Source organism: Rhinoraja longicauda, chromosome 3 (genome assembly GCF_053455715.1).
Source record: "Rhinoraja longicauda isolate Sanriku21f chromosome 3, sRhiLon1.1, whole genome shotgun sequence".
NCBI lineage: Eukaryota > Metazoa > Chordata > Chondrichthyes > Rajiformes > Arhynchobatidae > Rhinoraja > Rhinoraja longicauda.
Window position 1 is genome coordinate 85866922 of NC_135955.1, and position 25169 is coordinate 85892090.

Sequence of the window (25169 nt, forward strand, 5' to 3'; positions counted from 1 at the left end):
TTGTCAATTACAATGAGATTCTCAGTTCTTGTTATCTACTATTTTAATTGTCCATCCAACTCCCACTATGACCTTTCTGTCTGGGGCCTCCTAAACTGCTCTGACAAGTTCTAATACAAACTTAATAAACACCGTCATCTTCTGCCGTCGCCCATTGCAGCCATCCAGACTCGATACTGAATTCTGTACCCACTTTACTTTGGACTTTCGAGATACAGTGTGGAAACGTCCCCTTCAGTCCACCAAGCCTGCACTGACCAGCGATCACCCCGTACACTAGCACTATCCTACACACTCTAGGGACAATTTACAGAGGCCAATTAGCCTGCATACCTGCACATCTTTGGTACATGGGAGGAAACCGGAGCTCCTGGAGAAAACCAGGCGGTCAAAGGGAGAACGTACAAACTCCATACAGACAGCACCCGCAGTCAGGATTAAACCTGGGTCTTTGGTTCTGTAAGGCAGTAACTCTACCTCTGTGCCACTGCGGCACCCAAAGAACCAGGTAAGTTATTATCTCTATCTGCACAGAACTTGCCATTTCCACTGCAACTCATTTATTTGTCATGTTGGTTCAGATTTTGGCCCTCCGTTAGTGCAACCTTATTGGTATGTCACAAGCTTTTATCTGTCTGTAATATCACACTTTAACTACTGCCATTGACTGCTACTTATCCTTACGAAAACCCAAGCCATGCTTGCCCAGAGTAGGGGAATCGAGGACCAGAGGACATAGATTTAAGGTGAAGGGGCAAACATTTAATAGGAATCTGAGGGTGATTATTTCACACAAAGGGTGGTGGGGGTAAGGAACAAGCTGCCAGAGGAGGTAGTTGAGGCTGGGACTATCCCAATGTTTAACAAACAGTTAGACAGGTACATGGATAGGACAAGTTTGGAGGGATATGGACCAAACGCAGGCAGGTGGGACTAGTGTAGCTGGGACATGTTGGCCGGTGTTGGCAAGTTGGGCTGAAAGGCCTGTTTCCACACTGTATCACTCTATGACTCTAAGTCTGACCGCATCCTATTGTACACATTAGGGTCTGAAGATGGGTCCCAATTCAAAGCATCATTTGTCCGTTCCCTCAACAGATGCTGTCTGACACACTTAGTTATTCCAGCATTTTGTGTTTTCCTCACGATTCCATCATCTGCAGCTCCTTACGTCTCTTTGCCCTTTCTATACATTTCCCCATCCCCCCCCCCCCAACTTTCTTTACAACTTAAAACGCATTTCTTTATCTCTCTTCCCCAGTTCTGACAAGAGTCTTCAACTTGAATTGTTAACTTGATTTCTCTTTCCACACATGCTGCCTGACCTGTTTGACTGTTTCCAACATTTTCTACTTTTATTACCTGCGTTTGTGACCGTTAATTAAATGTGCTTTATTCTAATCCCTCAGTCGAGAGTACAGTGTTGTCATGTTCACAGCTCGGATGAAACTGAGCTTCCTGCAAAGCCCATTAAGAGGAGTTGAGTATAGGAGCAAAGAGGTCCTTCTGCAGTTGTACAGGGCCCTAGTGAGACCGCACCTGGAGTACTGTGTGCAGTTTTGGTCTCCAAAATTTGAGGAAGGATATTCTTCCTATTGAGGGCGTGCAGCGTAGGTTTACTAGGTTAATTCCCGGAATGGCGGGACTATCATATGTTGAAAGACTGGAGCGACTAGGCTTGTATACACTGGAATTTAGAAGGATGAGAGGAGATCTTATCGAAACATATAAGATTATTAAGGGGTTGGAAACGTTAGAGGCAGGAAACATGTTCCCAATGTTTGGGGAGTCCAGAACAAGGGGCCACAGTTTAAGAATAAGGGGTAGGCCATTTAGAACTGAGATGAGGAAAAACCTTTTCAGTCAGAGAGTTGTGAATCTGTGGAATTCTCTGCCTCAGAAGGCAGTGGAGGCCAATTCTCTGAATACATTCAAGAGAGAGCTGGATAGAGCTCTTAAGGATAGCGGAGTCAGGGGTATGGGGAGAAGGCAGGAACGGGGTACTGATTGAGAATGATCAGCCATGATCACATTGAATGGCGGTGCTGGCTCTAAGGGCCGAATGGCCTCCTCCTGCACCTATTGTGTATTGTCTATTGACCCAGCTGCATTAAAGTGAAAAACATTTTACTTTTCACGTCAATCTTCTTTTGCAATGTTCAGGAAACAACATAACTCAAAGTGCGACACAAAGTGCTGGAGTAACTCAGCGGGTCAGGCAGCATCTCTGGAGAACCCCGAGAGGTGGCGTTTCAGGTCGAGACCCTTCTTCAGACTTCTTTATCCATGTTCTCCAGTGATGCTGCCTGTCCCGCTGAATTATTCCAGCGCTTTGTGCCTTTTTTTATAAATCAGAATCTTCGGTTTCTTGCATCCACAACCCAAAGTAGCTCAGGTACTTCAGAAAAATGACCAAGTTCTGAGAAGCAAGACAGATACAAAAATTTATACTGCGTGTGCCATTGTTCAAATGCTCAAAGATTCTGTACCTGAGAGTGCTTGGAAACCCAGTGCCGAAGGACATTTAAAACACGATTTGTAGCGGCCCTCCGAATTAGAAACTCTTTGTCGCACATGCGCTCTGAATTGTTAAATCCTACGGAGAAAGGGAAAAGGGCGATTTTAGTGGAATAGAACAGAGTCGTGTCATGTAAAGAGAAGATACCCGAAGCATTAACTTTTTGGAAAATATAAAACAAAGTTTCTCACTATAAAGCAATAAATAACTGCCTGTGAAGGAAATCAGTGAGTTTCAGAATGTTAACAACTGGATGTTACGCCTTTATAAAATGATTGGAAACCATTCAGGACATCGTCGATTTGGCTGGCGGCCCATCTACCATTCAATCCCTTTGCCTCCGACACAGATGGCTCCAGGGTGTATCATGGGCAACATACACTGTTATTTAATCAGGGCACTCCATCAGTTCCTCCTGAACCCCATGACATCTTCATCTCAAAAACGACGAGGCAATAATCGCACAGGAGCACCGCCAACCGCAGGGTCTCTTTCCACATCCCGCCACCCTGATTTGGAAATATATCACAATTTCTTCACTGCTGTTGGGTTGAAGCGCAGTACTCTTGCCTCCAGGAGCACCTTCGCCAGTGGTTCAAAAATAATTCCCAAGTTCTAGGAGCAGAATTAGGCCATTTGGCCCATCAAGTCTACTCCGCCACTCAATCATGGCTGACCCATCACTTTCAACCCCGTTCTCCCCATAACCCCTGACACCTGTAGTAATCAAGAATCTGTCATTCTCTGCCTTACAAAAATCCACTGACTTGCCGTCTGTGGCAATGAATTCCACAGATTCACCACCCTCTGACTAAGGAAAAATACTCCTCTTCTCCTTTCCAAAGGTACGTCCTTTTATTCTGAGGCTGTGTCCTCTGGTCCTAGACTCTCCCAGTGGTGGAAACATCATCTCCACAGCAGCAGTTCACCACCACCTTCACAAGAGCAATATGCGTGGACAACAGAAGCTGGTCTTGCCAGTGGGGCCCACATCCCAAGAGGAACAATAAAAATAACTTTCCATTCAAAGTCAACTTGGAAATCAATGCACAAGAGGCACTTTTTTCCCCCCTTTTGATTAGTCATACAGATAATTACCTCAAGACTATCTGAAAAATAATGGCATTTTCAGAGGGCATTTTTTAATCGATTTATACAAACAGCAGAGGCTGATGAAGCTTCACGTCTGATTCACCACAATTCACTGAACATTTTCCTCCACTTGCTCTCCTGCTATAAGAAAATAAAATTTGAATCCTCCCCAATTAAATTAATTCCACCTCATCAAAATACTGCATTTGTGCAGTCACTTCAACCAATTCCTGTTGCTGCCTTTCATGTTGTCCGGTCCTTGTTAGTGATGTGATTTATCGTGCTGACAAAATAAAGCTTACACGCCAAGGAGAAAATAGAAAATGAAACTCCAACCTCAATCCAGCAGGTAGATTGTTCCCAGATGTTTTATTACAAACATTTAAAAAATAATAAATCTCCCTTGGCAGATATTTTTCCTGCTATCCCTGCTATAGGAAGGAGACGTTGTTTCGCCATCCAAATCTATCTACTAAAACTCTCGTTTGTTTGTTCCTAAACAACAGCCAAACCGGTGCACGATAGCGTGCCAATTTTAGGCCCACCTTACTCACCATCGTCCCTTTGGTGATAATGGAAGAAGTTTCATTGAGTCGGTGTTATATTTTAAAAGTTAAAGTTTAAATCTATCTCCTAGGGAGGGAGGGGGGGAGGGATGGAAGGAGGGAGGGGGTGGAGGGAGGGGGGAAGAGGGGACAGGGGAGGGTAGGGGGTGGGGAGGGGGAGGCAGAGGGGAGGGGGTGGGGAGGAGGGAGGGGAGGGGAGGGAAGGGGAGGAGGGGGGGAGGGGGGAGGGGGGAGGGGGGAGGGGGGGGGGAGAGGTTTGGGCCCAACTGGTCCACTTGGTCTAGTGGAAATTAAATTTCACGCTGAAAGTAATTTTGCAATGTGGTCTGAACATTGTGTGGACTCACTCATGTATTAACTCGCAAGAACCAGTACGAGAAGTCCCAAAAATAAACAAGAACACAGATGCTGGAGAAAGAAACACATCATGTTTCAGGTCAGTGATCTTTCACTGTGACTTTTATCATGTTAAACGAACGGTCGTGAATCTGAAATGTTAACTGTTTGCTGTCCACAGACCCTGTCTGACCTGCTGAATATCTCCAGCATTTCCAGGTTAATATTTGTAGCAACCTACCGAATTTTAATTACATCTGATTATCGAACGCAACTAATTCCAGGGTCCACTTCTGGGGTCTCTCGTTGTAATGTTTCGTTTCTGCTTTTCCCTTCAATGTTTTTTTTTCTCTTTCTCAATGCTCTCTATTTTCATTCTCTGTTTCTGATTTGACTCCATTACTTTCTCTTTCCCTACTTTTTCCCCTACTGGTTGTTGAAAGAGACCGTGGGCCACGATATTCATAAAGTTTCAAATGTTACTGTAGACTCCATCACACCATTAGAATTTGCATTTTCTGCTATTTGCATTGCAAATACAATGTAATGTGAAAGATGAAGTAGAAATATCCCATTCATGATACCACGTGCCATACTTGCAATTTCCCTGCTGTTCTCATAATAATAGTAAGATTTATGTACATGTGCTACAGCATTACAGGACACCAATACAATACGGGAACATCGAACAGTAAAGGTGTGTAGGAAACAACTGCAGATGCTGGTTTACACTGAAGGGCGGCACGGTGGCGCAGCGGTAGAGTTGCTGCTTTACAGCGAATGCAGCGCCGGAGACTCAGGTTCGATCCTGACTACGGGTGCTGCACTGTAAGGAGTTTGTACGTTCTCCCCGTGACCTGCGTGGGTTTTCTCCGAGATCTTCGGTTTCCTCCCACGCTCCAAAGACATACAGGTATGTAGGTTAATTGGCTGGGTAAATGTGAAAATTGTCCCTAGTGGGTGTGGGATAGTGTTAATGTATGGGGATCGCTGGGCGGCACGGACCTGGAGGGCCGAAAAGGCCTGTTTCCGGCTGTATATATATGATATGATATGATAAGATGGACACAAAATGGTGGCATAACTCAGCGGGTCAGGCAGCATCTCTGGAGAGAGGAATGGGTGATGGTTCGGAGATGCTGCCTGACCCGCTGAGTTACTCCAGCATTTTGTGTCCATCTGTAGAACAGTGCAGAAGAGATACAGGCCCTTTGGCCCATTGATACCTGTCCAACCCTGAAGCCAATTTAATCCAATCCCACCCGCCTGCATGTGGTCAATATCCCTCCATTCCTCATCTGTTTGTATGTCTGACCAAAATGCATTTTAAATGTTGCTATCTGTGTCACAACCTCCTCTCAGGGCATGTTCCAGACACACACCACTACTGGTGTAAAAAAAACACAGCCTTGCGTATCTCCTTTAAATATTCTCCCTCTCATCTGAAATGCATGTCCTATAATAGTTGACACTTCCACCGTGCGAAAAAGAGTTTGACTATCTACCCTCTAAGGAATTTATGTATTGTATTCGATCCACCTCTACCTCCAACGCTCCAGAGAAAAATTGATTTGTTCAATCTCTCCTGGTCGCTAGCACTCTCCAAGGCAGGCAACTTTCTAGTGAATCTCTTCTGCGCCCTTTCCAAAGCCTCCACATCCTTCCTGCAATCCAGCAACCAGAATGCCTCACAAATGAATCATAACCAGAAAAATAAAGCTGAAATATGACTTCTTGACTATTATCTACTCTAGTGCCTTGACCGATAAAGGAGGGAGATTCTCATTTTAAAAGGAAAATTTTAAATATAATTTTATTAAAAAAATTAATGGGTCAGTGTTCTGAAGTGCAATTGTGAATTAACAGCCTTGCTAATTACCTTGTATTTTGTGTATTTTACATTTTGCAGATCGATCGATGCAATATTTAATACTTGTCCTGCTCTATGATGACTCTCAGAATAAACTCCAATTTCTAGTCGCCAACAAGGTAGTAATTGTACTGCAGTGGGACAGGATGTTTGTCAATCTAAAAATACTGATTCACATCATTATAAATATTTACTATGACAGAGGCAACGATAACTTCTGGTTAATTTATGAAATCTAAGTCAAATAATTTTCCCACCTCATAAACAATGTGGGAGCGTTGTTGAACCCAGAGATATCCAAATTAGATTGTTGGGAGAAATATGCCAACTGGCTCTTCAATCCTGCTCCTTCATTCAAAACGTTCATGGCAGATCAGATTTTAACCTCGACACAACTTTCACACTCTCTTCCCACAAGATGTTGACAAGTTTTAAGCTTGTCAACAGCTGACCTGAAGTTATTAAGTGACACTTCCTCCACAGCACGGTGGCGCAGCGGTAGAGTTGTTGCCTTACAGCTGTTACAGTGCCGGAGACCCGGGTTCGATCCCGACTACGGGTGCTGTCTGTACGGAGTTTGTACGTTCTCCCCGTGACCGCGTGGGTTTTATCCAAGATTTTCGGTTTCCTCCCACACTCCAAAGACGTACAGGTTTGTAGGTTAATTGGCTTGGTACAAATGTAAATTGTCCCTAGTGTGTGTAGCATAGTTTTAATGTGTGGGGATCACTGGTCGGTGCAGACTCGGTGTTCCAAAGAGCTTTTTTCTGCGCTGTCACTAAACTAAACTAAATTAAAGCTCTGGAGTAGAGAATTCCGAAGGTTCACAACTTTCTGAAAGAAGAAACTCCTCATCTCATCAGAAATGGATGAATTCTGTAGTGAAACAATGCCCCTTGCTTCCAGTAATCACACTAGGGGAAACATCATCTCAGCATCCACCCTGTCCATCCCCATCAGAATCTCATGCTTCAATAGGAGCATTCTTTATGTTTCTATGTCCCCCAGAGCATAGGCAGAACTTGCTCAATCTTTCTTCATACATCAACACCTTCATTCTAGGAACCACATTGATGTGAGAGCCAAGAGGGCACACCATCCTCTACCTCCTGAGGAGACTGAGGCAATTTGGCATGTCTCCAATGACTCTTACAAAATTCTACAGATGCACCATAGAAAGCATACAGTTGGGTTGCATCACAGCTTGGTTTGGAAACAGCTCTCCCCAAGCCCGCAAGAAATTGCAGAGAGTTGTAGATGTAGCTCAGTTCATAACACAGAGCAGACTTCCCACCATTCGTCTTCCCACCGTAGGCTCCATCTACACTTCATGTTGCCTCAGAAAAGCAGACAACATAACCAGACCAACGGACATGTTCTATCCCGGTCATTCCTTCTTCTACCTGCTTCCGTCCGGCAGAAGGTATAAAAGCTTGAAAAAATGCACCACTAAACACAGGAACAACTTCTTCCTCTCTGTTATCAGGATTCCGAATGGTACTTCCATGAGATGGCGTACTGCCAAATTCACCTCTACCCCGTTGTGGACAAATTTGAGGAAGGATATTCTTGCTATTGAGGGCGTGCAGCGTAGGTTTACTAGGTTAATTCCCGGAATGGCGGGACTGTCGAATGTTGAAAGACTGGAGAGACTAGGCTTGTATACACTGGAATTTAGAAGGATGAGAGGGGATCTTATTGAAACATATAAGATTATTAAGGGGTTGGGCACGTTAGAGGCAGGAAACATGTTCCCAATGTTGGGGGAGTCCAGAACCAGGGGCCACAGTTTAAGAATAAGGGGTAGGCCATTTAGAACGGAGATGAGGAAAAACTTTTTCAGTCAAAAAATTGTAAATCTGGGGAATTCTCTGCCTCAGAAGGCAGTGGAGGCCAGTTCTCTGGATGCTTTCAAGAGAGAGCTAGATAGAGTTCTTAAGGATAGCGGAGTCAGGGGGTATGGGGAGAAGGCAGGAACGGGGTACTGATTGAGAATGATCAGCCATGATCACATTGAATGGTGGTGCTGGCTCGAAGGGCCGAATGGCCTACTCCTGCACCTATTGTCTATTGTCTATTGACATTGGACTTTGTCTACGAACTGATGCACTACAATGCTGAGAAATATATACTGCACTATCTTCCCCATTCTTCTATCTATTGTACTTGAGTTTGATTTGATGCAAACTAACCTTTCACTGTACTTCAGTACACGTGACAATAATAAACCTAAAAAAAAATAAACCTAACCTAAAAATCACCCTGGTGAACGTATCTGCAATTTGGTCTCTGTACTCGAGGAAAGGATTGGAGGGAGTATAAGAAAATAACTGCAGATGCTGGTACAAATCGATTTATTCACAAAATGCTGGAGTAACTCAGCAGGTCAGGCAGCATCTCGGGAGAGAAGGAATGGGTGACGTTTCGGGTCGAGACCCAGAGGGATATGGGTCAAACACAGGCAGGTGGGCCCAGCGTAGATCTTGGTCAGCATGGGTGAATTGAGCCGAAGGGCCAGCTTCCATACTGTATGACTCTATGTGCTTGCAGTGGAGGAAGTACAGAGAAGGTTCACTATGTTGATTCCTCGGATGAAGGGGTTGAACAAAGGAGGCTACAGAAACTGATGGATATTGCCCAGCCATCATCACTGAAGGGATCTACAGGAAGGCATCTACTATCATGAAACAACCACAACACTCTGGCCACTTTCTCATCATGCAGCAATGATCAAGAAGAAGGTAAAAGGAGCCCGAGAACCTTTGTCTCCAGGTTCAAAAACACCTTCCTATCACCTCTTGAACCACTGTACACAACTCTATCCACACCTAACTACTGTGCAGTTGAGTTTTGTTTAGTTTAGTATAGTTTAGTTTGGAGATACAGTATGGAAACAGGCCCTTCAGCCCATCGAGTCCGTGCCGACCCAGCAATCCCCGCACGCTAACACTGTCCTACACACACTAGGGAAATTTTACAATGATACCAAGACAAATTAACCCACAAACCTGTACGTCTTTGGAGTGTGGGAGGAAACCAGAAGATCCCGGGAAAAACCCATGCGGTCACGGGGAGAACGTATAAACTCCGTACAGACAGCACCCGTAGTCAGGATCGAACCCAGGCCTCTGGCGCTGTAAGGCAGCAACTCTACCACTGCGCCACCGTGCCGACCTTCTCAGACCTGAAAGAGTACCAATTGCTCTTTCCCCAGAGGATGCCTGACCTGCTAGGTTTTCCCAATATTTTCTCATTTTATTTGTTTTCCAACATCTGCAGGTTTTCCTTAATGATTAATACTGACCTGTTCACAGGCACAGTACAATAACAAATGTGTCTAATTCTCGCCAGTGTGTATGCATTATATTTGCTTAAGGAATTAGCTGCCAGACCTTTGAGAGGGTCTGCCAATTGACAAGCGCTCCATTGGAAGGCTCTCTATTTCAGCGATGACTAACTTTATTTTGAAGGTCACTCTGAGAGTCATGGAAGGGTGACAACATTTCAGTCGCAGCTGAAGTTTCCAATGATTTTCAGTCGCACATGATGGTGGGATACACTCTTGGCATCACACCAAATATTCTGAAAGAATTGACTTGAGAGGTAACTTTTGTTAATAGGAATTTTGGATGCGGAAAACAAAAAAACGAGCAGCGAGTCATGATAGAGCACCTTTTGAGGTATTGGAATGCAGAATTGTCACCATCTCACAGTTCATAAGTTCACAAATCATTGGAGCAGAACTAGGCCATTCAATCCGTCAAGCCATTCAATCATGGCTGATTCATCTTTCCCTCTCAACCACTTTCCCTTGCCTTCTCCCTGTAACATTCGGCACCCTTACTAATGGACAGTCTGCAGCCTCAGAATCAATAGGTTTATTGGCTTGACATAAATGTAACTTGTCCCTAGTGTGTGTAGGATAGTGTTAATGTGCGGGGATCGCTGATCGGTGCGGTCTCGGTGGGCTGGAGGGCCTGTTTTTGCACTGTATCTGTAAACTAAACGTTTCAATGAGGTCCCCCCTCATTCTTCTTAACTCCAGCAAAAATAAAGCCCAGTGCTGTCAAACACTCATCATATGTTAACCTGCTCATTCCTGGTATCACAAAATGCTGGAGTCACTCAGCGGGTTAGGCAGCATCTCAGGAGAGAAGGAATGAGTGACGTTTCGGGTCGAGACCCTTCTTCAGACTGACCTTTTAAAAAATAAAAACCCACACCTGCTCATTCCTGGGATAATTCCTGTAAACCTCCTCTGGACCCTCGCCAGAGCCAGCACATCCTTCCTCAGATATGATGCCCAAAATTGCTCACGATATTCCAAATGCGGCCTGACCAGCGCCTTATAATGCCTCAGCATTACATCCCCATTTTTGTATACAAGCCCTCTCAAAATAAATGCTAGCATTACGTTTGCTTTCTTTACTACTGATTCGACTTGCAGATGGACTTTTTGGGAATCCTGCACCAGCACTCCCAAGTCCCTTTGCACCTCCGATTTCTGGATTCTCTCCCCATTTAGAAAATAATCTACCAAAATGCATGACTCCCCACTTTGCTACGCTATATTTCATCTGCCACTTCTCTGCCCACTCTCCCAACCTATCCAAGTCCTTCTGCAGAGTCCCTGCTTTCTCTACACTACCTGGCCCTCAACCTATTTTCGTATCATCTGCAAACTTGGCCACAAAGCCTTCAATCCCCTCATCCAAATCATTAATATACAACGTGAAGAGCAGCGGCCCCAGCACCGAGCCCTGCGGAGCTCCGCTAGTCACTGACAGCCAACCAGGAAGAGCCCTCTTTATTGCCACTCTTTGTCTTCTGCCATCCAGCCAACCTGCTCTCCATACTAGTATCTGCCCTTTGATAGCATGGGCTCTCATCTACCTCAGCAGCCTTCCCTGTGGCATCTTATCAAAGGCTTTCTAAAAATCTAGATATACAACATCTACTGTCTCTCCTTTGTCTGTCCTGCTATTTATTTCTTCAAAGAATTCCAGCAAATTTGTCAGGCAAGACTTCCCCTTCACAACGCTATGCTGACTTTGGCCTATTTTATCATGAACTTCTAAGTCCTCCGTGACCTCATCCTTTATAATGGACTCTAAGATCTTACCAACCACCGACGTCAGACTAACTGGCCTATAGTTCCCACTATTCTGCTTTGCTCCCTTCTTGTGTGGTGTGGTAATATTCCAATCATCTAGAACCACTCCTGACTCTGGTGATTCTTGAAATATCACTATCAATGCCTCCACAATCTCTAAAGCCACCTCTTTCAGAACCCGTTTAATGTATATTTCTGGATTACAAATGAAGTATGAAAAAAGAACCGATTACAATAGACAATAGACAATAGACAATAGGTGCAGGAGTAGGCCATTCAGCCCTTCGAGCCAGCACCGCCATTCAATGCGATCATGGCTGATCACTCTCAATCAGTACACCGTTCCTGCCTTCTCCCCATACTCCCTGACTCTGCTATCCTTATGAGCTCTATCTAGCTCTCTCTTGAATGCATTCAGAGAATTGGCCTCCACTGCCTTCTGAGGCAGTGAATTCCACAGATTTACAACTCTCTGACTGAAAAAGCTTTTCCTCATCTCCGTTCTAAATTGCCTACCACTTATTCTTAAACTGTGGCCCCTGGTTCTGGACTCCCACAACATTGGGAACATGTTTTCTGCCTCTAGCGTGTCCAACCCCTTAATAATCTTATATGTTTCGATAAGATCCCCTCTCATCCTTCTAAATTCACTATTACTCACTAATTTGCTGCAGGCATCGTGTATAATTGTAGAAAGGAACCTTTTATCTAAGGATCTATAAAAGATTGGTGGTGTGTATATTGTTGAATATATTGAAGGAAATTGGTACGGTGACATTATCTTGTGTTTAACTACATCAGTCCGTGACCATTAGATGAGTCAGGCCTGTTTGCAAACAATGATATTGAGATGTGATGATGTGGTTCCCTTTGGAGTAATTAATTAGAAGGCCATTTAGACCAGATATCCCGTTGCTCTGGGGAGTTGCAGTTCATTTCTCAATCAATAGTTTAGATGTCCCAACTGATTCACTCATCAGTGACCCGTGTTCTACAATGTCCGTAGCCATGAACTGCTGAATTTTGCAACTTCCATCTGTTCATCAGCATCTCTGCAACTGTTACGATTAATCTATAATTAATATGTTAGCTCGTCTTATTTGACTGAAAGAATTAAGTTTCTGCCCAGTCACATTTATTTTGATGGGATGGAACAATGGGCCAAGTGGCCTTTTTCAATAACATGGATTTCTCTGATTCCCTCCAAACTGGGAAATTGCCCAAGCAGAAGTCCGACCACTCAATAGTGAAGATAGACACAAAATGCTGGAGTAACTCAGCGTGACAGGCAGCATCTCTGGATAGAAGGAATGGGTGACTTTTCGGGTCATAGAAACATAGAAACAGAGAAAATAGGTGCAGGAGGAGGCCATTTGGCGCTTTGAGCAAGCACCGCCATTCATTATGATCATGGCTGATCATCCACAATCAGTAACCCGTGCCTGCCTTCTCCCCATATCCCTTTATTCCGCTAACCCTAGAGCTCTATCTAAGTCTCTTTTAAATTCATCCAGTGAATTGGCCTCCACTGCCTTCTGTGGCAGAGAATTCCACAAATTCACAACTCTCTGGGTGAAGTTTTTTCTCATCTCAGTTTTAAATGGCCTCCCCTTTATTCTTAGACTGTGGCCCCTGGTTCTGGACTCCCCCAACATTGGGAACATTTTTCCTGCATCTAGCTTGTCCAGTCCTTTTATAACGTTATAAGTTTCTATAAGATCTTCTATAAGATAAATTCCAGTGAATACAAGCCCAGTCTTTCCAATCTTTCCCCATATGACAATCCCACCATCTCAGGGATTAACCTCGTGAACCTACGCTGCACTGCCTCAATAGCAAGGACGTCCTTCTTCATATTAGGAGACTAAAACTGCACACATTACTCCAGATGTGGTCTCACCAGGGCCCTGTACAACTACAGAAGGACCTCTTTACTCCTATACTCAAATCCTCTCGTTATGAAGGCCAACATGCCATTAGCTTTCTTCATTGCCTGCTGTACCTGCATGTTTACTTTCAGTGACTCGTGTGCAAGGACACCCAGGTCTCGTTACACTTCCCTTTTTCCTATTCTGACACCATTGAGATAATAATCTGCCTAATTGTTCTTGCCGCCAAAGTGGATAACCTCACATTTATCTACATTATATTGCATCTGCCATGCATCTGCCCACTCACTCAACCTGTCCAATTCACCCTGCAACCTCCTAGCATCCTCTTCACAGTTCACACTGCCACCCAGCTTTGTGTCATGTGCAAATTTGCTAGTGTTACTTTTAACTCCATCATCTAAATCATTAATATATATTGTAAATAGTTGCGGCCCCAGCACTGAGCCTTGCGGCACTCCACTCGCCACTGCCTGCCATTCTGACAGGGATCCGTTTATTCCTACTCTTTGTTTCCTGTCAGCCAACCAATTCTCTATCCATGACAATACCCTACCCCCAATACCATGTGCTCTAATTTTGCCCACTAATCTTCTGTGTGGGACCTTATCAAAAGCTTTCTGAAAGTCCAGATACACTACATCCACTGGGCTCCTTCATCCATTTTAGTTGTCACATCCTCAAAAAATTCCAGAAGATTAGTCAAGCAGCATTTCCCCTTCGTAAATCCATGCTGACTTGGACCAATCCTTTTACTGCTATCCAAATGCGCCGTTGTTACCTCTTTAATAATTGACTCCAGCATAGCAAATGTTATCCCACTTTTTAAGAAAGGAGGGAGAGAGAAAACGGGTAATTATAGACCAGTTAGTCTGACATCAGTGGTGGGGAAGATGCTGGAGTCAATTATAAAAGACGAAATTGCTGAGCATTTGGATAGCAGTAACAAGATCATTCCGAGTCAGCATGGATTTACGAAGGGGAAATCATGCTTGACAAATCTACTGGAATTTTTTGAGGATGTAACTAGGAAATTGACAGGGGAGAGTCGGTGGATGTGGTGTACCTCGACTTTCAGAAAGCCTTCGACAAGGTCCCACATAGGAGATTAGTGGGCAAAATTAGAGCACATGGTATTGGGGGTAGGGTACTGACATGGATAGAAAATTGGTTGACAGACAGAAAGCAAAGAGTGGGGATAAATGGGTCCCTTTCGGAATGGCAGGCAGTGACCAGTGGGGTACCGCAAGGTTCGGTGCTGGGACCCCAGCTATTTACGATATACATTAATGACTTAGATGAAGGGATTAAAAGTACCATTAGCAAATTTGCAGATGATACTAAGCTGGGGGGTAGTGTGAATTGTGAGGAAGATGCAATAAGGCTGCAGGGTGACTTGGACAGGTGGTGTGAGTGGGCGGATACATGGTAGATGCAGTTTAATGTAGATAAGTGTGAGGTTATTCACTTTGGAAGTAAGAATAGAAAGGCAGATTATTATCTGAATGGTGTCAAGTTAGGAAGAGGGGATGTTCAACGAGATCTGGGTGTCCTAGTGCATCAGTCACTGAAAGGAAGCATGCAGGGTCAGCAGGCAGTGAAGAAAGCCAATGAAATGTTGGCCTTCGTAACAAGAGGAGTTGAGTATAGGAGCAAAGAGGTCCTTCTACAGTTGTACCGGGCCCTGGTGAGACCGCACCTGGAGTACTGTGTGCAGTTTTGGTCTCCAAATTTGAGGAAGGATATTCTTGCTATTGAGGGCGTGCAGCGTAGGTTCACTAGATTAATTCCCGGAATGGCGGGACTGTCGTATGTTGAAAGGCTGGAGCAATTAGGCTTGTATACACTGGAATTTAGAAGGATGAGGGGGGATCTTATTGAAACATAAGATAATTAGGGGATTGGACACATTAGAGGCAGGAAACATGTTCCCAATGTTGGGGAAGTCCAGAACAAGGGGCCACAGTTTAAGAATAAGGGGTAGGCCATTTAGAACGGAGATGAGGAAGAACGTTTTCAGTCAGAGAGTGGTGAAGGTGTGGAATTCTCTGCCTCAGAAGGCAGTGGAGGCCAGTTCGTTGGATGCTTTCAAGAGAGAGCTGGATAGAGCTCTTAAGGATAGCGGAGTGAGGGGGTATGGGGAGAAGGCAGGAACGGGGTACTGATTGAGAGTGATCAGCCATGATCTCATTGAATGGCGGTGCTGGCTCGAAGGGCTGAATGGCCTACTCCTGCACCTATTGTCTATTGTCTATTGTCTATTGTCTATTGTCTATTGTCTATTGTCTATCTTCCCCACCACCGATGTCAGGCTAACTGGTCTATAATTCCCGTTTCTCTCTCGCTCCTTTCTTGAAAAGTGGGGTAACATTAGCGACCAACCAATCCACAGGAACTGATCCTGAATTTATAGAACATTGGAAAATGATCACCAATGTGTCCTCAATTTCTAGAGCCACTTCCTGGGATGCAGACCATCAGGCCCTGGGGATTTATCAGCCTTGTCCCATCAGTCTACCCAATACTATTTCTCGCCTAATGCAAATTTCCTATGTCTCCCTAGATCCTCTGCCCTCTAATATATCGAGACCTTTCAGGCCAATAGTGAAAATATACATTGAGTAGCCTTCCGTAATGGAGATTGTATGAAAAGCAGCCCTAATATCAAAACATGCAGCATGCAAGAAAAAAATTCACAGGTCCATTTTGGTCTTCAAGAGTTGGATAGAATTAAGCCCAATATTGTTTGCAAATAGGCCTGGTAATTGACTCATCCAATGATTAAAGACAGCTTTAGTTAAACACAAGATAATTTCACCATACCAATTTCTTTCAGTATTCAACAATATACACCACCATCAATCTTTTATGGATCCTTAGATAAAAGGTTATTTTCTACATGTCCGAAAAAAGGTTCCGATCCGAAACGTCACCTGTTCCTTTTCTCCAGAGATGCTGCCTGACCTGCTGAGATGCTTCAGCACTTTGTGTCTTTTCTACAATAATTCACTCTGTCTGCAGCAAATTAATCAGTAATAATCAGTTATTTGTTCATACTTAATTTGTAATCATAAAGTTTGAGTACCTCAGTGGGTCAGACAGCATCTCTGGAGAAAAGGAAGAGGTATTGGTTTTTCCAGAGATGCTGTCTGACCCGTTGAGTTAGTCCAGCTTTTCGTGTCTATCTTTGGTTTAAATCAGCTTCTGCAGTTCCTTCCTACCAATTGAGTCAAAGAGTATAGAGTGATACAGTGTGGAAACAGGCCCTTCGGCCCAACTTGCCCACGCCGGCCAACGTGTCCCTGCTACACTAGTCCCACCTGCCCGCATTTGATCCATATCCCTCCAACCCTGTCCTATCCATATACCTAACTGTTTCTTAAACATTGGGATCGTCCCAGCCTCAACAACTTCCTCTGGCAGCTTGTTCCATCCACCCACCACCCTTTGTATGGAAACGTTACCGATCAGATTCCTATGAAATCTTTTTCCCTTCACCTTGAACCTATGTCCTCTGGTCCTCGATTCCCCTACTCTGGGCAAGAGACTCTGTGCATCTACCCGATCTATTCCTCTCATTATTTTATAGACTGTAAGATCACCCCTCGCCTTCCTGCACTCCAGGAAATAGAATCCCGGCCACAAATCTTTGGGGATTTTGTCTCGTGTGAAATCTATTTTCCCGCATGTTTAATGTGGAATATTCAGGGAACAAAGAGCAGAATAAATGCTAGATTTTAACTTTAACAGAAAGAGTAGAGAATTGATTTTCAAGAAATCCAAGGTCCCCGTGGCCTGAAATATCCGCAGAGTGCTGAGGAAAGCCTTTGTGCACCAGACAGACACGTTCAAAAATCAAATGAACAATTGAATGATTGAAGATTGTTATTTTTTTTAATCAACTTTGGCACTTCAAAAATCACTTCAGATAATTAAAGCCAGCACCCTCCTGCCTTGGAAATTTTAGTTTAGTTTAGTTTAGAGATACAGCGTAGAAACAGGCCCTTCGGCCCACCGAGTCCGCACCGACCAGCGATCCCCGCACATTAACATTATCCTACACACACAAGGGACAATTTACACATACACCAAGCCAATTAACCTACAAACCTGTACGTCTTTGGAGTGCGGGAGGAAACCGGGGATCTCGGAGAAATCCCAAGCGATCACGGGGAGAACGTACAAACTCCGTACAGACAGAACCCGTAGTCGGGATCGAACCCGGGTCTCCGGCGCTGCAAGCGCTGTAAGGCAGCAACTCTACCGCTGCGCCACTGTGCCGCTCACAAAATATATCTTTCATCAGCCCGGTTTCTATATCCTGGAGAGAGTACTTTCACTGGAAGGTCTGCAGCCATTTCAAGGTAGGCAATTAGGGGAGGGTAAAGAATGCAGGCTTTGCCAGACCCAAAATCAATTAATAAAAAGAAAAAAGGGTAACGTCATGCTACTTTATGAATGCATGTTGCAGAACAGAATCTACATGGAAATGTAACCTTTCTTCCATTATAATGTGATAATAACTTAGCACGCCTCCGCTTCTCAGAAGAGAACACTAGGTCTCTCCATTAAGGGACTCTCACTCTTCCTTTCTCAATATTACAAATCCCAATCTCTCTTGAATGAATGAATGAATGAATGAATGAATGAATGAATGAATGAATGAATGACACTTGGCTTTGAAGCCAATTCCATCTACCTCAATGGGGACCCTCGGACTATCTTTGATCGGACTTTACTGGCTTTACCTTGCACTAAACGTTATTCCCTTATCATCTATCTGTACACTGTGAACGGCTCAATTGTAAAGGTGGCCATTATTTGTATACACTGGGTATTCAAGCAAAGAATTTCACTGTGCCTTGTCACACGTGACAATAAAGTATTCCATTCCACGTATCCTCTTTCCGCTGGCTGGTTAGCACACAACAACGGCGTTTCACTGTACCTCGGTACAATCCACTAAACTGAACTGCTGGTGGCTTTCCTCAGAAAAGCCACCAGCATCCACAAAGACTCTTCACACCCCTGCAACAGTCTGTTCGAACTCCTTCCATTGGGCAGACGATACAAGGCCTTCTACGCCCGCACCTCCAGACTCAGGAACAGCTTCATCCCCAGGGCCATAGCTGCTATGAACCGGTCCTGCTGAGCCGGATGGTCAAAACGCACAGTGATCCGGCACAGATCTACTTGCACTTTATTCTGTCTTAAAACTGTTACAATTTGTTTCGTTGGGTTGTTGTTGTTTAAATTAATACTGACTAGCTAATTAAATGATTGCATCGTACGGGAGGCGCATTCCCAATCTCGTTGTACCCCCTGTACAATGACAATAAAGATATATTGTATTGTATTGTATTGAACTGAGTAAATGGGACAAATAGAAGGTGGTAGCTTTACCTCCCATGGAAACGCGACGGAACTTTTCCTGCACGGCGGTGTTTTCGGGCGGTGGGCTCCCATGTCCTGCTGCTGCTGTGGCAATGGCGAACGCTGAGGCGGGAGACACAGAGCATCGAGCGTTGTCCATCTCCCTGCAACCGGGCCCCATCACACCAGATTGAACTGCATTATTTAAACATACAAAGGACGTTCTTAATTCCACCATTGCAGTTAGCGCAAACTGTGAGACACTAAATGAGAAGCAGTCTAGCTTTTTGCCTTTGACCCTAATGACATTAATTAAGCCATTGCTGAAGTTTAAATTCGTTTGGTAATTGTGGTCGAATGTAATATGTTTCCAAGGAGAATATGAATACCTGCAGACAGTGAGACAGACATCGTCATAAGGCATATTTATAACTTCTGCATTGACTGTGGTAACCTACTTTTTGATAAGTTATTATTTGTGCTTGAATTTATGTACATAGTTGTGTTACATGTGCATGTACAAATTGAAGATTGTGAACTTTTGCAATGTCGGTATGGTGCGGTACTATTCACCAGCAGAGGGAGCTGCATAGTTTTCCTGAAGTAAGATAATTCAAACATTTTTGGTAAAAGTCAAGAGTGTTTAATTGTCAAATGCATCAGGACAGGAACAATGAAATTCTAACTTGTAGAGCAGCTTTACAGCACATTAAATGCAACAACACAACAAATAAAAAATACAATAAATGATACTCAGTAAAGTAGACCATAATGGTGTAAGCCAAACTACATGGTACAATCTTGAAAGCACAAAGTCCACAGTGCTTCAGTGCTGAAGTAGGCTTGTAGTACCGTCTGAAGAAGGGTCTCGACCCGAAACGTCACCCATTCATTCTCTCCAGAGATGTTGCCTGTCCCACTGAGGTACTCCAGCTTTTTTTGTGTCTATCTTGTATTTATTTTGTGTCTATCTGGAGAGAATGAATGGGTGACGTTTTGGGTCGAGACCCTTCTTCAGATGGTACTACAAGCCTACTTCAGCACTGAACCACTGTGGACTTTGTGCTTTCAAGATTGTACCATGTAGTTTGGCTTGCACCATTATGCACCATTATGCAGGGCCATTCAAAATCCTGATAATTAATGAGAAGCAGTTGTTCTTCATCCTGAAATGTAACAGTTTTCAAGCTCCTGTACCTTCTTCCTGGTGATAGCAGAGAGATGAGAGCATGGTCACAGTGGTGTGGGTCTTTGATGATATTAGCTGACTCTTTGATGCAATGCTTCCTGCGGATCCCTTCGATGGAGGGGCGGTCAATACCTGTGATGGACCAGGCAATGTTCACCACTTTCTTCAGCCTCCTTCATCGTCGGGTGTTTGAATTACTGAACCAGGCCGTGATACAATACAACCAGCCAGTACGCTCTCAATCATACACCTGCAGAGGTTTGATGGAGCATTCAGTGACCTGCCAAATCTCCTCAGACCTGAGGCATTAGTAAGCTTTTTTTTTGTAATTGCATCAATGTGCTGTGCCCAGCATAGATCTGTAAAACAAGTCGAGTCTAAAAACTGAAGACCAGTCTTGGCTTTGGGCGATTTTGGAAATAAGAAATCAGAATAGATGTACAACGAACACCCAGTTCAAAAATCAAACATCCGTCATAACCTCAAGTGCAATTTGCAACCATCCACTCCACTTTCACCTCTGATGTACCTTCCTCTCCCTGGGGTACCTTTAATGCAACAACGGTGTACAGTTTACGAACTCCTTGCAGACGTTCATTTGAGCAACAACACCAAGACAAGCAGCTGATTATTTATTTTTCTGGAAATGTTCACCACATCTGGCTGGTGCTTTGTCTTTAGCTCATGATTGCAGCATCTTCAGTTTCTCGTGACTCCAAGGCGATACATATTCAGTGTCATAATGACACTCAAGCCACGGAAGCACAAACTCCAAATTACATTATTCTCTTTGCAAGGAATTTCTTCCCAGCGGTTATCAGGCAACTAACTGAACCATCCTACCACAATTAGAGAGCAGCCCCAAACCACTGGGGACCCTCGGACTATCGTTGATCGGACTTTACTGGCTTTATCTTGCACCAAACGTCATTCCCTTACCATGTATCTGTACACTGTGAATGGCTCGATTGTAATCAGTCTTTCCGCTGTCTGGTTAGCACGCAACAAAAGGTTTTCACTGCACCCCAGTACACGTGACAATAAACTAAAACTGAAACTGAAACTGAAAGAATCGAGAAATACTGACAACAGCGAAGGTTTCAGGAATCACAAAATTAACACACCTGAATTTCCTCATAAATTACATTGTGGTAACAAGCTATATCTTTTGTAGCCGCCTTAACACAAACCTCCAGAAATGCTCAACACGCGAAAATAGTATCGGGAGTAGCTACCTAGCTCCTTAAACCTGCCCCGGCATTCAATATAATGGACCCGCCTACTGACATTTAGTGATTCACGTTCTAGAGCACACAGATCCCTCGTTCATCACTCACGGAGTCTCCCTCCATTTACTCTTTTGATTAACAAGACTCAGTAAAGTAAAAAAGAATAGCCTTTTTCACACAAAGGTTGGTTCGTGTATGGAACAAGCTGCCAAAGGAGGTAGTTGAATCCTCCATTATAGATGAGGCTCTCACTAGGGTCTCTTCAACATCCCGCAGCTCCGCTCTTGCTCCCCCTCCCCCCACTCGCAACAAGGACAGAATCCCCCTCGTTCTCACCTTCCACCCCACCAGCCAGCGGATCCAACATATCATCCACCAACATTTCCGTCACCTACAACAGGACCCCACCACTGGTCATATCTTCCCATCCCCTCCCCTCTCTGCGTTCCGCAGAGACCGTTCCCTCCGTAACCCCCTGGTCCACTCGTCCCTTCCTACCCAAACTACCCCAACCCCGGGCACTTTCCCTTGCAACCGCACGAGATGCAACACCTGTCCCTTTACCTCCCACCTCAACTCCATCCAAGGACCCAAACAGTCTTTCCAGGTGAGACAAAGGTTCACCTGCACCTCCTCCAACCTCATCTACTGCATCCGCTGCTCTAGATGCCAACTTATTTACATCGGCGAAACCAAGCGCAGGCTCGGCGATCGCTTCGCTGAACACCTGCGCTCGGTCCGCATTAACCAAACTGATCTCCCGGTGGCTGAGCACTTCAACTCCCCCTCCCATTCCCAGTCTGACCTTTCTGTCATGGGCCTTCTCCAGTGCCCAGTATGAACATCGACTTCTCCAACTTTAGATAGTTCCTCTGTCCCTCCCTTCCCCTCCTCCTTCCCAGATCTCCCTCTATCTTCCAGTCTCCACCTATATCCTTCCTTTGTCCCGCCCCCCTGACATCAGTCTGAAGAAGGGTCCCGACCCGAAACGGCACCCATTCCTTCTCTCCCGAGATGCTGCCTGACCTGCTGCGTTACTCCAGCATTTTGTGAATAAAAGGAGGTAGTTGAGGCTGGGACTATCCCAACGTTCAAGAAACAGCTAGACAGGTACATGGATATGTGTGTGTGTGTGTGTGTGTGTGTGTGTGTGTGTGTGTGTGTGTGTGTGTGTGTGTGTGTGTGTGTGTGTGTGTGCGCGCATGTGTGCGATTGCAATAATTTTGATGAAACTCAAAACATGGCTAAAAAATGTCACCAGGGTCTCTGAGGGATTAATGTAATTTTCTAGGCACTATGTGCTGCAGCTGTCTTATCTTTGGTCTTTGCAAGCGTCCGATCTGCACAGCCACAGTGAAAACACCATCTGGCATTTTCTTGAGGCCTGACCCTTCAGGGAGGATGATCCCAAACAGTGTCACTGGTAGCCAGCAAATCCACACTGTTTCTTTGCAATCCGTAATAATAAAATGGTTCAAAGAGAGGGTAATCAGTACTCCTGCTAGATTGCTGTGATCACATTGAGGAGTTCAAATGATGTCAGGAATCCACGCTCACCATTGGAACTCTGCAACACGGTCACTGTCAGCATTATAATGTATTTCAGAAAGTGAATTTGTCATGATCCTTTGTCTTTATACTGGAGCCCATTGCTTCTCTTCTTGTTTAAAGATGGACAAGCTCGAATGATTAAGAGTTTTATGGAGAATTTTGGATCTTCCACAATTTAATTTTCCGCACTGTTGCAATTTATATTTTACAGTGAGTGTTGGGAAAATTCACTCTCCTTCATAGATTATAAGGCATTGATTTACTCCCATTAATGAAAACAACGGGAGTAAATGTTCTTGAGTTTCCTTAGCCGCACTGCCATAAGTAGGATTCCTGCTGGGTTTCCCTTCATGTTGTGGGTGGGTGGGCTTCTTGGACTTTGGCTCATGGGGGGATGCCTTTTGCTTGGGAGGAGGAGTGGTTGGGGGTGGCTGTTCGTTTTGGGAGGGTGTGCGGCTGGGGGGGGGGGGAGCTCAGTTCAGGAGAGGTCGAGGGAAGTTCGGTGGGGGGGGGAGCTCAGCTGAGGAGGGAAGGGGATGGAAGGGGAGTTTAGCTCGGGGAAGGCGTTTAGTCTCGGTGGAAGTTCGGCACGGAGGGAGTTGGCTAAGGGGAGTGTTGGGAGTTCAGATTGGGGGGGGTGGATCTTGGGGATGGAAGGGAGTTCAGTTCGGTGGGGGGGGCAGCGGGTAGTTCGGCTCGGGGGCGAGCAGCTTGGCTCGGATGGAAGTGGGGGGAGTTTTGCTCGGAAGGAGAGGGTCGGGGTAGTGTGGCTAGGGGGACTTTGCCCACTGATATGCAGGAAACCAAGGCTATGATAGTCTACACACACACCTGGCTCCCATTGCTGGGCTCCTGTCATTACTCCCTGCTACATACAATGCGACTATTTTAAGTGGCTTATCTAAGGATTGCAAACACACATCTTACCATTAATTCTGAGCAGTTGCTGGCCGAGAGGATCATGTCTAACACAATATTTCTGTCGGAGTCCTGAGTATGCCAAGCATGAAGTGTTAATTTAAACAAAAACGAGTAATGCCTCTTTCCCCACACAAACTTTAGGCTACTTTAACGATAAATGTTTAAGCGTGTACATCTATAAAAGGAAGAGATTCAGTTGCATGATAGATGCATGGAAAGCTCTAATAACTTCATTGATATGTACAATCACATCAGGCTAAAGTGCATTGCAGGGTCTGTTTTCAAAAGAGTAGCAGACCATTACATATCTTCATAAGTTCATAGGTTCTAGGAGCAGAATTAGGCCACTCAACCCATCAAATCTACTCCGCCATTGAATCATGGCTGAGCTATCTCACCCTCTCAGCCCCATTCCCTATGTTCTCAAAATCTCTGTAAAGCGTCTTTGAGTATATGAAAAGCGCTATATAAATAAAATGTATTATTATTATTATTATTATTCTCCTGCCTTCTCCCCATAACCCCTAGACACCCGTACCAATCAGGAATGTGTCAATCTCCATCTTTAAAATATCCATTGACTTGGCCTCTCTACAGCTGTCTGTATCTTATTGTAATGCTCATAAACAAATGCTAATGAATTAATTCTGACTCCACTTCTCCAGCCCACATCTGCTCTGTCCACAATCTACATGGCAAAAGTCGCATAATTAGCTGCATACCACTTGGTGCGTTTAATGTAGCAGCTCCCGGGTGTGATGTTACACAAATTTGGCACAGAGCTAGTGTAGCTGGGACATGTTGGCCGGTGTGGGCAAGTTGGGACGAAGGGCCTGTTTCCACGCTGTATCACTCTATGACTATAACTACAGAGATGAAAGGACAAACTAACCCAATCTTGATAAAAAGTTGTAGGTTTTAAGGAGTTTGTTGAAAGAAGAGACAAAGCTGGAATGGTAGAGAGGTTCAGGAAGGGTATTCCAGAGTTTCGGGCCAAAGCAGCCAAATGCATTATGCTGCGTTGGAGGATTGATGATCTTTCTTGCTACAAGAAAGGTAACATCCTCTGCGTGTCTGCTCATTCCATCAACCCTTCTACATCTTCCTCAAGTATATTGCCATCTTTCCTCACACTCCACGTTTGGGGCCCTGTACACCAGAGTTCAAGACATTAAAATATATTGAGAAAAAAACAGTAGTCATAACACTGATTCTGGGAGAACTTCACTGTCTGTTTCCTCCCAATCCAAAAAAAACCCACTACCCACCGCTTCCAGTCACATGTACATGGATAGGACAGGTTTGGAGGTATTTGGGCCAAATGCAGGTAGGTGGGACTAGTGTAGCTGGGACATGTTGGCCGGTGTGGGCAAGTTGTGCCAAAGGGCCTGTTTCCACGCTGTATCAGTCTATGACTTTGCCAGTTTTCTAACAATGGTGCTACACCCAATTTTATTCTACAGTTGTCTATCTTGATGACAAACCTACAATGTGGCACTTCATCAAACACCTCCTGAATGTC

At 44.6% G+C, this 25169-nt stretch overlaps 1 protein-coding gene across 2 annotated transcripts in view; it reads right to left on the reverse strand.

Annotated features, from left to right (window-relative positions):
* LOC144592142 (ras-specific guanine nucleotide-releasing factor 2-like) overlaps nt 1-25169 on the reverse strand; it is a 180256-nt gene that overhangs the window by 43204 nt on the left and 111883 nt on the right. The window contains exons 16-17 of one of the 2 annotated variants that reach the window (XM_078396559.1): nt 18788-18952; nt 2490-2596 (exon numbers count right to left, since the gene is read on the reverse strand). In XM_078396559.1, coding sequence (XP_078252685.1) covers nt 2490-2596; nt 18788-18952 — 272 coding nt within the window. The remainder of the gene's footprint in view (nt 1-2489; nt 2597-18787; nt 18953-25169) is intronic. The other variant, XM_078396560.1, reaches the window with a different exon arrangement.